The following is a 14,920-nucleotide window of genomic DNA, read 5'->3' as shown; positions in this document are numbered from 1 at the left end:
CAAAAAAAGCCTCTAAAAAAATGAAAACCCTATGGGAAAAATTTTGCTTTTTCAAACTTAGTCTGAGAAAAAATTATTAATTTTTAGAATTTATAAGAGAAATGAATAATATTACTAGTTAAATAATAATTTTATTCTCAAAACTAACGGACTTAACGGACAGGTGGATATATGAGTTTTGGAAAGATAAAGGGTAGAAACTTGGGGAAAGAGTTAACTTTGGGTGGGAAGAAGTTCATTGGCCTATATTTTATTGGATAATATTATTTCTGAATAAATATAAAAATGTTAGAGGTAGCTTTAAATATTAATATAATTGAAAGGAAGTTTAACAGGATGGATCAATCAATTAGAACAAGTAATATAAAGAGACAAGAATAGGAAGACAAAAGAAAATTGAAAAAACTTCAATGGGACATATGCAAGAAAAAGAGGTACACATTGTTCCCTCATAAGTTTCAATCAAAATATTTCTTTCCTAACGTATTTTAAAATGATATTGTATGCAGTACGATTGAAACATTAGGGTTGTACAACTGTAAATTTGTTTTCACATCTTATATAGTTTGTTAGCTTTATTTTTTTTTATAATTTATTGTTTAGACTATTTAATTAGCTACTTTCATTGTAATATATTGTTGTATTTCATTATAAATATCAATGTGATTTATTCCCATACTAATATGAATTTTCCTGCAAGCAAAATCTTGTATAGTATCTGAGTTAGATGAAATCTTTTTTTTGTTCTCTCTTATTTTTTCTTTACTTTAAGTCATTTTATTTCTTACTCTCTTTACACCATGTCCACAAAAGAACCTGTAATTGAAATTTCTTCAACTTCTGTTCCTCTAACGTCATCAAATCTCTCATGAAACCGTTCTTCATTCTTTGGTTTTAACGTAAAATTTATGTTGAAGAAACTTTGACCTATACCAATTATGTTGTCCTTGGTCATGCGGATGACACTTCTCTTTGTCCACAAAATACCTTAACAAATGACAATGGAGAATATGTTTCTAATCTTTCGTACTTCTTATGGATCAAAATTGATAACCTTGTTATTTCATAAATCCAAGGTATTCTTTTAACTGAAATTTTGCAACATTTTCTTAAACCATATCAAACAATGACAATCAAAGAAGCTTGGCTAGAACAAAAGTGGTCATCAACACAATAAAGGATCATTCTTGGTAATTGTAAAGTGGTTGGGGTGATTATACGGTTGTCAACAAATTATTAAACATTTTAATGTGACACTCCCAGAAAAATCTCATATTAGAAAAGTACAAGAAATATGTTGGATATATATGTGTATCTCATATTGTTTGAGGATATTAAAAGAATATTAGTTAAACAACATATAAACTATTAAGTTATTAACATACGCTTTGAGTTACAAAACTCAAAAACAAAATAATAATGAATTGTATATCAAAAATGGACAGTATCCTAATAATAGGTTGAATTATTTGGATCGAGATGTTCCAAATGGTTATTAGAGTAACTTCACGTGTCCCTTTGAGAAATGGTCAAGAAAACCTCAATAAGGACACTGACATTTTTAGACAAATCTTATACTGGTAAAACACAATCTCTTAGTAATGTTAAGAGAAAATTGGTTAAATAGTATACGAACTCTTAAACTATCAAGACGTGTTTTAGGTGGTAAAATCCAAATATAATGCATATCTTGTTAGCTTTGTCCTTTTAAAATTTGTGAGTTTTACAACACTCACAAGAATGATCTTTTGCTTTTGCAACTAAAAAGCGAGTTTTACAATACTCTCAATAATGATATTTCCATTAATGCATACCTTCAAAAATTGAAAACTATTTTAATTTTATTGGGCATACTGATCAATAAAGTCGATTATGTCTTTTAGGCTATTGAAAATTTACCTCTAGAAAACTATAGTGTTGTCGTTGATATTAATGCCCAAAATCTTTTACAATCCTTTGTTGATGTTTGTACTTAATTACACCTTGATGAGATTTGTCGTAAACAAAATCGTCATTTACCTATAGACACTTCTAGTACACTTATTGTTAATCAACATTTGACACAAGATAAATAATGAAATTCACACCTAAAAATTTTTCTAAAGCACGTCTGTCCTTTCCTTTTGATAAGATCGGTCATGGATGTCGACATTATCATTCACAAAATTTCAATAATCATGATTTCCAATCTGGTCAAGGATCTCACACTAGTCATGACTTTCATTTTGAGCGTAGTTTCTCTTCTTCTTATAACTCACTAATACCAGATGAATTAGGTCTTAAACCAAACTTTTTAACAAATTTTTCTCCCTCATTCTAACTTGTACAACATCAAAATTGTTATGAAAATTTGCTTATACAATTGTAAATCATATATATATATATATATATATATATATATATATATATATATATATATATATATATATATATATATATATATATATATATATATATATATATATATATATATATATATACATACATATTCATTGTAATCTACTATTGTCTTACATTATAAATATCAGTATGATTTATTCCCACACTAAGGTAGGTTTTCAGCCAAGCTTAATCTTATAAAAACTTTGTAATCGGTCGTAACAATGTATTTATATGGCATGATTTCAATACATTACGATATAAATCGAATCTTAAAACTTTACATCATTTATTTCTGGGAATAGAAACATTTGGTTTAGTAAGTCTTACTATATAAAGACCTAGTAACTGTAACACAGTAGTATAAAATTCCATAGATTGAGCACATGGCATTTATTACCATATCACTGACATTTCACCTCTCTTTCTTTTATATTCTCACACTTGATCCCACAAAAACGAGAAGTTTTCTCCTTCCAATTCCATAATCTTCATTATCATTATGGATCAACCTCTAAAATTAGACCCAACTCTCTCTCAATCTTCCTCAACCATCATCTCAGTAGACAATAATCCAAAGCAACAACAAGAAAATCCTCAAGTAGATCATATTTTGTTGGATCTGAGCCTTGCAAACAAGAATTCCGATGAAGGGTCCAATCCAGAGCTCAACCTCATCGATTGTTTTAAGTCTAGTAATTCATCATCTCAAGATTCATTAGACGAAAATACTGCTACAACTACAACTACTACTCTTCAAGGTAATAATAATGAAACCGAGCCTCGAGTTTTTTCATGCAACTATTGTCAAAGAAAATTCTATAGCTCACAGGCGCTCGGTGGCCACCAGAATGCCCATAAACGAGAGCGAACTCTCGCGAAAAGAGGCCAAAGATCGATCAGCAGTTCAGCTTCTTTCTCTTTTCCTCAGTCTAGTTCTCAACTAAACAGATATCCCAGTATGGCGTCTCTTCCTTTGCATGGTTCTTTCAACCGATCACTTGGAATTCAGGTTCACTCCATGATTCACAAGCCATCTTTTGTGTCTTCTCCGATCGCTTCTTCGAACGTTTACAGCCAAAATAGGTGGCCTAGGCAAGCGGCGATTGAGCAGCAGCCGGCAATTGGGAGGCTTAATTCACAAGAGAATAATTTCCAAGTGGGAGGATCATCTTCTAGTAATGTAGCTGCAAGATTTGAAGGTGTTAAAAAATTTTCTGAAGGAAATATTGGAGGAATTTGGTGGGATTTTGTTTGCCCTTTTAAGACAAAAAAAGATGAATTGCAAAAACTGGACTTGTCCCTCAAGCTCTGAGAAGGTTTTTTTTTTTTTTCCATTATTTCTTTTGTTATTTTCTTTATTTTTCAGTGTAGATGGATAATTTTTTTTTTTGTGGGTTTTTTAGTTGAGCCTTTTGTAAATGCTTTCTGGCAATAGAAGATTAATTTTGAGAGGTTTTCTTAATAAAATTCTTAAGTTGGAATGGCTTGAATTCTGTGTAAGTTTGGTGTTGATCAAGTTTGAATGCTTATCATTCTTTTACTAACTTCAGCATATTCTTAGGCCAAAAGTAAATGTTATAGCAGTAAAAGATGCCTCTCTTTCCTCATTTTGTTGGCAATTTCCCATTACTTTTAGGCTTTTCAAGATTGGTTTCACACTTCAAACCAATAAAATAAAGTTAGGCAAATTTGCATCTATCTTCAATTGATGCTATACACTCATCATATTGCAATTCAAATTTCAATACATAAATAAGGAAATGGGAGATGAAGAACTGAAACAGTTTGAAGCTTTGTATTAATGGTTGATGAATTGATATTAATTTGCATGCTTAATTGTTTAGAGATGGTCCACAAGCAGAAATTTGACTGTTTGTGCCTGTCAATACATAGTGTTATGTACTTAAACATTACAAGGTCCACTTACTGTATATGAAATCAGATGGTTGTGATTGTCTCCATGACACCCACTTGCAGTTGAATAAATTGACCAGCTCTATTGAATTTGATGGTTCTTGTCCCGAGCAGTAGCTTGAGTGACAAAGGGAATGAGTTATATTATGTGAATATAATTTTTTACACATAATTTGAATAAACAAATTATATATCATTATATGATTGAATATTATTTTATTTTTAATTCAAAATCATTTAATCACATAATAATACATTATTTATATATAAATTTTATATATACACATAATTTTATTAAAATAGAATTATAATTCTAAGTATGAAAATAATGATTCAAATTCTCTCCAACGATATTTTCAGATTAAATACTTCCTTGTTGTAGTATTCATAGGTTAGTTACTCAAGAAAGGTGCAAATTTTTATTAGGATAGATATAAATTTTTTAACTTTTTATTAAGTAATACTATTAAAAAAGAATTAATGCATTGACCCATAAGATTTAATTACATAATACAAATATTTATCAGATTTAAAAAAAAAAAACATAAATCTCTCAACAAAAATGTTTTTTTTTTTTTTAAACATTTCAATAACCTAGAAGGGACAAAAGAAACATCTACTTTCTTTAATAATCTCTAATTTCTAGTAATCCTCTTAGTAAAATTTAAAACTAGAAGAAATTGTGACCATCAATCAAAGAAAAATGAAACAATAAAATCTTGTTAAGATTTTCAGGAAATTTCTTGTATTTTCTATGTAGATAAATAATCAATAAACTGAAATCAAAAGAGGATTTAAAAAATAATAAATGATAGAAGGTGGTGGGGGGGCATGAAAGAAAGAGGTAGGTGTGGCTTGGTGATGCTAAAGTAAGGAAGACAGATAAATTAAATTAAAGACTAAATGGGTCTTTTTGCTATGCTATCAACATCATTATATTTTTGTGATTATAATAAGAAGAGTAAATCTTGATTTCTCACCTAAGAGATCCCCTTGATTGGGTCCAAATCAACCTGATGTAATACAAATCACATTGTATTAATAAAATACAAACTTGATTTTCCTAGAATCAAGATGTTAAAAGTAACAGAAATCTTGCAATTATGACACTTACTTATCATTCAAATCTCACATTAACATGAGATGAGATGAGATGTGATCGGGGCATGAGGGTGGGGCTACAAAGGTTGAATTTAGAAGAACAATTCATCTGGGCTTCTGCCACGTGTCAAGATTAAGTTGGGTTGTCAATTTTCTTAGTGTTGGACTGGCTTTATCCTTGAAGAATTAATGGGAATAAAAAATTGGGAAAACATTTGATTTTGCCACTGGGTTAAGAAACACTTGAAAAGCAATAGGTGGAAAACGATAAAGGAGACATGTGGAGCTATCATTTTGCTCAGTTTAGGTGGAATTTTAAGCCCAAAAACTGGCCTTCTCCTTCAAGTTCTTATCATAATTAAACAAGGGTTTGCTTGTGTCATCTTTTAATTATTAATTAAGATTTTAAATCTACTAATGCCTCTTCAAAGAGACGTATACAAATACATTTTCAATCAATCATATTCTTTATATTAGTGTTTGCTTGTGTCATCTTTTAATTATTAATTAAGATTTATAGACATTTTAAATATATTAATAAATATATACTTATATATATTATTATGTAATTAAATATTATTTTATATACACATTTATATATTTAAAATAAGTTTGTATAGTTTTATTAATTTCTTATATACGCAATATTATATATTTATATTTTGAATACATAAATTGATATATATTTATATAAGTTATTATATAATTAAATATTATTTTATCGATAATTTAAAAATATATCATCACATAATAATATATATAAATATACACCTATTTATATATTTAAAAAAATATAGAAAATTTATTTTTCTTATCTCTATCACTGACTCATGTGAAAACATATGTGTACATGCATCCCGTCTCTCTCATTTTAAAGAGGCCAATAAGACTTCACTAAACTTAGAGAATACCTCCAAATGCTGATTTAAATTAATATCAGGGAGGTGTCTCATCAGTGTTGATCAAGAGCCAGTTTCATGAAAGCAAAGACAAATCATGCCGCCTACTTCACACGTCTGCGTTTACACTGACATTGCGTTTAATATTTGTCTAGATTCTACACTTTAACCACAAGGATAGGCTCCGGAGTTTAATAAACACGACAGGACGAACAATTTTTTCATGCACATCAAGACAAATAAAGGAATTCAGAGTCTTTAGGCCAAAAAAAATTATTTTAGAGTCAGTGATTATTGATTAACAATTTCCCGTCCAAAGTTTAGAAAACACTTCCTCACCCGTTGGTTACATCTAAAATTTATTTTTATTTAACATTTTTTATGTAATAATGTCGGTTTGTGCCATTAAATTATGTTTGTATCATATTAGTTTAGGATTTAGGTTTAAAGTCTTTAATTTTAACTTGAATCAAATTAAAAAAAAAATCTTTTCCCTTTCCTTCTCTTATTCATTCATTCATTAATTTCTACTCTCTGAGTGTTTTATTGTCTCAAAATTTCCCTAAATTACCATCCAATCTTTGACCTCCTGTTTAATGATTTCATTTTTCTTCTTAGATTATAGCTTCATTTCTTGCATTCATCAAAATGCAAGCTTGAGTAAGGGAAAACGAAATTCCTGAACTAGAATCGGATCTATTGAGTAATGAATTTCAATTTGGTATAGAAATCGAAACTAACTTACTTTGGGTAGGTTCCAACTCCAATTTTGTGGAATCCACAGATTCTAATTCCAGTTGCAATTCCAAATCCTTAGGAACCAGAACCAAAGGAAGGATCTCACATGAATGTCCATTCTTTTAGCTTGTGTTATGGAATGTATCCAATTTCTCTTGCAGCGCAACTTAAAAACTTTTAAATGGTTTACTCGTCTTCTAAGTCGTGGAAATGGCAGCCTTTTTTCACTAATTACAGAAAACTACAGCCCTTGACGTCACTAGCACAATATTTAGGATATCAGGCGGGTGCTCATATGAAGTTCAGAGTATAAAAAGTTTATCAGAAAATGTAAACTAATGTGTACACATAAACAATCTTCTTAAATTTCTAGATTATGAAGCTGGATTGGAATCAATTCCTTCTCTCTAAGACCAACTAAATTTACACTAGATCCTGATGAATGAGAGTGACTTTAAATTCTATGTTTGTGCAGACCAGGCCAACGTTTTATATTCTTCATCAACAGTTTAATTGCTGTTGAGGTGGATGAATGAATAAATGAGGTTTCCGTGGCCATTACGGAAAGCAAGAAAGAAATGAATCCATAAAAAATACAATACAACTTAAATTGTCAGCTCTAGATAAGAACCGGACCCTATTCAAAATTGAGATGATCGGTTCCCAATAACAATCAACTATAAGAGAGTTTGGTTTCGGTTCCTATTTTCAGAAATCAACTGGTTTCAATTCCGATTCTAGTTCCCTATTTTTAAATAAGACACCCAGAACCACTTACTCTGTTTTTGAAAGCCCTCAATTTTGCTATGAGGACAAGCACTGATGTATTCTTATGAACAAGTTCTTGGGAGGTAAATTCGATTCACAAGTTTAATTACAGAGTCTATGAAAAATCCTTATATTTGTGGTTTTTTCAACTTTTTTATTTTGTTGAAATATTTAAAATTAAAAAATAGTATTTGATTAAATTAGTTGATTAGATTGGTCTAGCATAGTAAACGGATTTTAATTGATATCTACTTTTTTTTTGGTATCTTTTGGTAATAGTAATAATATATTAACTGATGAGTTTTGAAGCTCCAAAAGCTCTCAGGAGACAATATATTCTAAATCTTCTGTAATACCAATGCAAATTTTGATCGAATCACCAAAAATATCAGACTGAGTACTGCAGAAATATATCTACTTCTCAATGTATGATTTGACAGTTTGCATCCATCTAATGAACTCAGATTTCTCCTTATTTCTCATGTATTCATGCAAGAAAATAGCCAGTTGATCATCTATACCTCTTTCCTCCAAGAATTCATAGAGAGAGTTTTGCAGCTCATCATCCAATTCCCTGTTAACAGCAATACATAAAACAATAACCTTGTTAAAAAAAAATTACACGTAAGATGCAACTTAGAAAAACAGAGAAAACTGATAAAAGGGGATTTTGGAGTTCTCATGGTATTGTTTGGGTTCCTTTTAACTATGCCTAATCAAAAGAGATAGTTAGCACAGGTGATGAACACTACTGATTTGTTTTCAGATAATGTGCAATCACAAATGACTTAAGTCGTTCTAAATGATTCATTAAAGTGTATTACTAAGTCTATCAGTCTTCCAAAATTCAAAGTTTATATTCTCTCTCTCTAATTTCTTGGTAGCTAAAAAGTATATGCACAGAAAATAAATATAGATGATCATACTTGAATCCAGGACCAGCATAAGGCTGACCAGACGTTTTGTTCTTCTCTCGAACAAACAGCTTTGTAATCTCTATGGTATCTGGCCAAGCAGAGCACATTATTTCCAACACCTCACCATCACCCTTGGTGATATTGACAATCAAGGTAATGGGAAGCTGAACTTCTTCGCCTGTTACAACACCACCTTTCGAAACAGGAATGGATCCATCAAACATGGTGACCTCAAGTTTAATATCTTCTTTCTCCCCAAATTTTCTGTTCAACCTTATCCACTGCTCTCCAGATCGCTCATCAACAGTGAATGAATTAAATTTGGTGATAGGCTGCAATTTAATCCAGGTTACAATCCACAATTGTATCCTGGAAATAATAAAAAGGAAATAGATTCTGTCTGGATAGAAAATTTTACTAAGGGGAAATGTTATTATCAACTCAGTCATTAAGATATATCAAAGTATTCATATTATGGGTTGCATCTAGCAAAATAAGCTTCTATTAGTGAAACCATAGAGTTGCCTTTAGCCAAATGTCGGTTACAGGCTAAACTTCCATACAAAATACCCATTAACATAATGAGAAAAACAGAGCTTCATTCAGTTTTAAGGGAAGCCAAGGGAAACAAAACTAACACAGGATCTAAAGTCTTATGATTTAGGGTGTTAATTGTGAGTGGTTGAACTTGCTTGTGCCAAGCCAATATAGCTGACAAGTATCTTTTTCCAATTTCCTTAAAGCCAAAACCAATAGCACCTCTCCCCTTGTTAGATTCAAGAGCCTATAAAACTAGTTTCATTTCTTTTTTCCTTTTTTTTTTTTAAATTTATGTCAACATATATTCTTTCCTAATATAATTGAGAGAGGCACATTGTCCCTTATACATCATTTTGATTAATAAATAACCTAAACATTAGTAGATTTGCCTCTAGCAAGAAAAAAAGTCATGGATTTTAAGGACCTAAGAGATGAAAAAACAACTAAAGAACATAACATATTTATGTTTGGGGTGGAAAATGAATCAGTCAGAATTATCATTAAAATGAACTGGTCTTATAATCTTGTAACCAGGGAAAAGCAAAATCTAGCATGGGAAGGGATGATTTTTACCTACCCAAAAAAAAAAAAAATCTAGCATGGGAAGGGATGGTGATGGGGCAACTAGAATTGGCTCTTTGATGCTTAAATTAGCAATACATACTGAGGAGTGCAAAGGTTAGTCAAATTTGCACTCTTTTCCTCAGTAACTTTTTTCCCTTGCAATAGGTCAAATGTCTTTCGCTTATTTCAAAGCATACACCTCATCAATTTTTTATTCATGTATTTCCATTATGCCATCCTAAAAGAAGTTATAACTTATCATTCAATTTACATTATATGCCCTTGCTATTCAAGATTTTTCTATACTTTGTTAAAGTTATTCCCAAACAAATTCAATACAATTTCTAATTGGTTAGAAATCTACTAAACCAATTTTTAATACTAAATCATTTATTTATTACACTTTCTAAAAGAATCGATCCAGCTAACTTCTAGCCAATTACAAAGTATATTTAATTTTCTTGGGAATAGCTCCAACAAAGAATTGAGAGATTTAGGAAAGCAATAGAATAAGGTGTGAATTTTATTATATTTATGGCTTTGGTTAAAATGGCATAATGTAAATAACTAAATTGAAAAAATGATTACACGTATGCTTTGAAATAAGCAAAAGACAATCCATCTATTGCAAGGGAAAAAAGTAACTAAGGAAGAGAGTGCAAATTCAACTGACGTAGCACTCCCACTTGATGGACTTGTTTAAGCAAAGTTTCAACATGTAAAGTAGGTTTAATGTATAATATGTTCTTGGCTTCATGGTCCCTTCAGGATATTAAAGCATTGCCTTTGAAATGGTTGAATATTTTTAGGGCCATGACCCCTGTCAAAGTCATGGGCTCGTCCACGAAATTGGAGGGTTTAATGCTGCGTCAAATGACATTTATGGTCCTAACTTGCTAAAACAAAAACCTATTTTACACTCTGAAATTTCACTTAAACGAGTCACTTATCTGCATATCATTGACTTAAACACCGGAGAGGTCACACCTTAAACCCCACCAAGGCCATTTCTAACGCTACATTGTGTGCTTCTGTGGTTACAGATTACAGGGCTATCTCCCTTTAATGAGAACTATGAACTAAGTCAACTTTCCCTCAAACACATTTCTTCTTCTTTTTTATCAATTGGAAACTAAATTTGCTAAAAAAAAAAAATCAGTAATTTTTATATATTCGGGTTCTTATAACGTCAGCCAAAACATAGACCATTTCAGACAAATTAATCATCAGCATCCATGTTCAGTCAACCAAAAGCTCTTGTTTCAGTCCCATAACAAAAAAAGAGTTTCATTTTCTGGGCTACACAAACACTTGGACAAAATCTCAGAAAATATAAAAAATAAAAGAAAATTCTCTTCTGCAGATATTTGTTTTCTTTTTACGTAGACCGACCTCACAAAACCAATAAAAAACATACAAAGCAAACTACCTGTTTAGGAGGGGAGTGTTCAAGTTCGTATTGAATCTCGTTACGGAGAAGTCTCAGAACGTTACCTTCAAAGGCAGATTTGCGCATTTCTGATACGTAATTTCTTCTTGTGGTTTGAGAGATTGGGTTTAAGTTCGATGTAAAGAGAGATTTGTTTTGTTTTGAAATGATAAACAAAACGCAGGTTCTCTTCAGAGATTTCATCAGGCACCCCATTTTGTTTCTCAAGAATTTGGAGATTGTAAGTGGGTTTAGGGGTTTAGGGGTTTAGGGGTTATGTGCTAGCTGCAGGGTTTCCTTTGGTCAAGAAAGAGGAAATCACTTGTTCCCACCCAAGGTTCGGTCAAAGAACACTTTTCTACTCTCAGATGGCATAAATAATATTTTTCACCCAAGATCAAACCCTTTTTTCAGAAAAAACTCACCATATAAAGGCTAAACAATAATTTTTTCATCATTAATTTAAAAAATAAAAAAAACAATTATTTTCAAATCAATCCAAACATTTTAAACATAACAATTTAATCCTTAAAAAAATTTAAAAACTCATAAATCAATTCTTAAGATTTTTCTAAACACCAAAGTATTTTAAAACTATTAAATGAGCCTAATAATTGTAATATGACTTTTATTTTGACAATTTGTTATATTTTGTTCAGTTGTTTAAGAATATAATATCATTTTTAAAATTATTAGGACAAACTAATATTTAAAAATTATAAAAGGCCCCGAAATTTTTTAAATTTCTAATAATCTCCTAAAATTTTTAAAACAGTCCAAATGTTTTCAAATATTATTTTTATATCCTCATATATAATTATATGACAAAGACATACATCTTAACAAAATATAATGGGAAATTAACTGAATCCCTGCTAATCTCACAATCTCAATTCTCTATTATTTGTCACATTAATGATAGAAGGATGAAGGAAGAAGATTCAAGGATAGCTTAACACAAAAAAAAATCAAGATAGTTGGAATCATATTATTTAAGCAATGTATAAAATCAAAATTGTGCTTCCAAATTATTGATTGTGATCAAAACTGAAAAAAAAAAAAAAATCTCTTCAATCATAATACGGTTTACAAGGAGAAAAAGAAACAACAGTGATTAGCAAAAACCATTGATGCATAAACACGTTTATCTACAGATAATATAAATTGTTAATTAAATCACCTATTTGGGTTGCTCATACTAGCTCAAAAATGCCACGCACATAATGGCTAGTTATTTCTTGTTGATCGTGAAGCCTTAATGATTATAAGCTATATTTCAAGAACACAGGGCTTTTCTTATCTCTTAGAATCTTCAGAAAGCCCTCCATTTTTGTTCTTGCTCATCTGATCCTGATAGGGAGCATCATTAGTGGGGTGTCGATTCACCAGATTTCTGTTTACCCAGGTGGTCTTTTTCCACTGGTTTGTTTGATTCTGATCTGCTTTGTTGGTCACCTAGTTCGCTCTTTGTGTGCTGTTCCTTCTCAGCACCATCTTTCAGGTCTTTTGAAATGCTATCACTTGACTGTTTCTTTGATTCAACCACAATTTCTTTTACAGCCTCCTCTAGTTTACCTAGTCGTCTTTTCACTTCCAATAGCTCTGGATTTGATTTTGCTTTTTCTTCAGCCTCCTTTAATTCCAACTCCTTTGCTTTCTCTTCTTCCTCTCGCTTCTTCTTTTCCTCTTGCTCTTTTTTCTGCTCCAGTTCCTACGGTGATTTTTGACAATATAAAACGAAATCATCAAGCAGAAAGTGCAAAGAATAGAATATAAATCAACACTCAGAGAATTATTTAAATAAAGAAGTACAAATATCACATGAGAAACATTGTCTTACTGCTTCCATTCTTCTCATTTCATAGCGAGCATATTGAGCCACCAGATATACAGCTGTCAGAGGGAAAACACCACCTTAGATAGCAAACCAAACCAAGAAAGATTCTAAGTACGAAATACTAGTAAATAAAGATACCCAATGAAGGCATGCAGGCAAAGAAGAGTTGTACCAGATGGAAATCAATCCTGACACAATATAAAGGCATGTAAGCATAAATTTTAACTGAAACAACACACATTCAAGTAGAGACAATCATCATGTCAACAATGAACATATACCTAGAGATATATTTCAAACATGTTCATTGATTACTGACCACTATATAAATAGAACAAAGAGTAACATTTCAACTTTTGTGCCCAACACATCCGACCTATATATGTTTGCAACAAGAAGATCCCCATAGAAAAAGCGCAAAGCAGGTCCGAATTTCGTAGTTCAACTTCAATCTGCTGAAACCAATCCCTTAATCCAATTCTCAATTCTAGAAGACTAATGTTATTCATCCAAGCGGTATCCTAAATATGTATGTGGCTCACCTAACATTATCGTATAAATAAGGAATTAATGTGACAATTATTATATAGCAATGCATAAGATGAGACATAACTATACAATTTGCATACTACTTAGGGTGTGTAAAGTACCCACATCAAAGACACTATTTTTACAACAAAAGAAACTTTACCAAATTTTTGTTGATTAGATACATACTAAACATCAAAACACATCAACAAAAGCATGTGTGATTGTTGAATCAGCAAGTAAAGATCAAAACAAAAGGGTTGCAGTATATCAACATGTCAAATATTACATAGAACAACATGTTCGACAAAATGCCCAGCAGAAACCAGCCATGAATCAGCACAATATTAGGAGATTAAAAGTAACTAAACAAATGAAAACCCAACAAAAGCATCAAAAGAATAAGTATAAAACCGCATCAAATACCCGAATTTCCTTTTCTTGGGAGGTTCAGTGAAAAGCATTTTAGCGGCAGTCATGAAATCGAGATTCTCAAGTTGTTTGTAGGCGTCCTGGTAACGGCTTAAATTTGATTCAATCTTTTCAGCATTGTTATGCTTTGTGGTGTCGCTGCAAAAGGGTTTGGTCTGTGTGAGCCTGAATCGGATTCGGACCCAGCGAGTGGCTCTGGCGCGAAACATGGTTTTTCAATTTTGGCTCCACCTCTTTGATTCACGTTATGTTTGTAAATGGAGAAAATACTGAGATTTACACAAGTGGCCCTCAAATTATGTAGGGTGGTTCACAAAGTAACTATTACTTTGAAAAATAATTTAATTAAAAAAATTTTAATTACATTACGACACATAATTTATATTTTTAAATTATATACATATAATTTTATTGATAATTATTTAACTAATTTAAATTTTTTCATAAACACTTGTATGACCGAAAGTAATTGTTTTCATTATTTGGAACAATATAAGATTTTAGAATGATTACAAAATAGTTATGTAAAAATTTAAGAAGGATTTCTTTTGGTAAATATGCATCTAAATATGGAAATGTGTTCTCTTTGATCACTCAAACATACAAAAATAATTTTGCATAATTATATATTCATTGAAAACATCATCTGAAATACTAATTTTTAAAAGTATATTGTCACAATTCAAAGTCGGTGAGCATGACAAGGGTTTGAATTGATACTGTTAATATGCATGCTAAATGGTAAATGTGTATGATTGTTGATTTCATAAGTATATTTTTTATTGTTGGGATGCTCTGGTTATAAGGTATATGCAATGTAATTAGGGGTGCATTGAAGAGTGACTAAGTCATCTTTAGACAAACTAATGAG

The 14,920-nt window shown here is 30.9% G+C and overlaps 3 protein-coding genes across 3 annotated transcripts; 1 reads left to right on the top strand and 2 right to left on the bottom strand.

The window, feature by feature from the left end:
- The first annotated feature begins 2,765 nt into the window (after positions 1-2,765).
- On the top strand, positions 2,766-3,882 carry LOC123206445 (zinc finger protein 1-like). The gene has a single exon (XM_044623647.1). It carries the CDS (start codon positions 2,882-2,884, stop codon positions 3,692-3,694), a length of 813 nt encoding a protein of 270 aa, XP_044479582.1. The 5' UTR covers positions 2,766-2,881; the 3' UTR covers positions 3,695-3,882.
- Positions 3,883-8,069: 4,187 nt separating this feature from the next.
- Positions 8,070-11,519, bottom strand: LOC123206473 (uncharacterized protein At2g39795, mitochondrial-like). The gene is made up of 3 exons (XM_044623694.1): positions 11,253-11,519; positions 8,729-9,051; positions 8,070-8,376 (listed from the first exon to the last, which is right to left on the bottom strand). Exons 1-3 carry the CDS (start codon positions 11,466-11,468, stop codon positions 8,217-8,219), a joined length of 699 nt encoding a protein of 232 aa, XP_044479629.1. The 5' UTR covers positions 11,469-11,519; the 3' UTR covers positions 8,070-8,216.
- A 784-nt stretch (positions 11,520-12,303) lies between these two features.
- On the bottom strand, positions 12,304-14,303 carry LOC123206472 (protein MNN4-like). The gene is made up of 4 exons (XM_044623693.1): positions 14,044-14,303; positions 13,228-13,277; positions 13,093-13,145; positions 12,304-12,963 (listed from the first exon to the last, which is right to left on the bottom strand). The coding sequence occupies exons 1-4, from the start codon at positions 14,256-14,258 to the stop codon at positions 12,619-12,621; spliced, it is 663 nt and encodes a 220-aa protein (XP_044479628.1). The 5' UTR covers positions 14,259-14,303; the 3' UTR covers positions 12,304-12,618.
- Positions 14,304-14,920: the final 617 nt, after the last annotated feature.

The sequence above is a fragment of the Mangifera indica genome, unplaced genomic scaffold, assembly GCF_011075055.1.
Source record: "Mangifera indica cultivar Alphonso unplaced genomic scaffold, CATAS_Mindica_2.1 Un_0037, whole genome shotgun sequence".
Taxonomy (NCBI): domain Eukaryota; kingdom Viridiplantae; phylum Streptophyta; class Magnoliopsida; order Sapindales; family Anacardiaceae; genus Mangifera; species Mangifera indica.
The sequence above is the reverse complement of the archived record's forward strand: the minus strand, read 5'-3'. Positions and strand labels throughout refer to the sequence as shown.

Bases quoted from the DNA above. Each gene is read 5' to 3' on its own strand.
- LOC123206445 (XM_044623647.1), top strand. From the start codon at position 2,882: ATGGATCAACCTCTAAAATTAGACCCAACTCTCTCTCAATCTTCCTCA.
- LOC123206472 (XM_044623693.1), bottom strand. From the start codon at position 14,258: ATGTTTCGCGCCAGAGCCACTCGCTGGGTCCGAATCCGATTCAGGCTC. The intron at 13,278-14,043 runs GTATTTGATGCG...ATATTGTGTCAG, and splicing joins CCCAAGAAAAGGAAATTCGG to GATTGATTTCCATCTGGTAC. The intron at 13,146-13,227 runs GTATCTTTATTT...TCCCTCTGACAG, and splicing joins TGCCTGCATGCCTTCATTGG to CTGTATATCTGGTGGCTCAA.
- LOC123206473 (XM_044623694.1), bottom strand. From the start codon at position 11,468: ATGGGGTGCCTGATGAAATCTCTGAAGAGAACCTGCGTTTTGTTTATC. The intron at 9,052-11,252 runs GTAGTTTGCTTT...ATTAAATTGCAG, and splicing joins AACACTCCCCTCCTAAACAG to CCTATCACCAAATTTAATTC. The intron at 8,377-8,728 runs GTATGATCATCT...TGCTGTTAACAG, and splicing joins TATGCTGGTCCTGGATTCAA to GGAATTGGATGATGAGCTGC.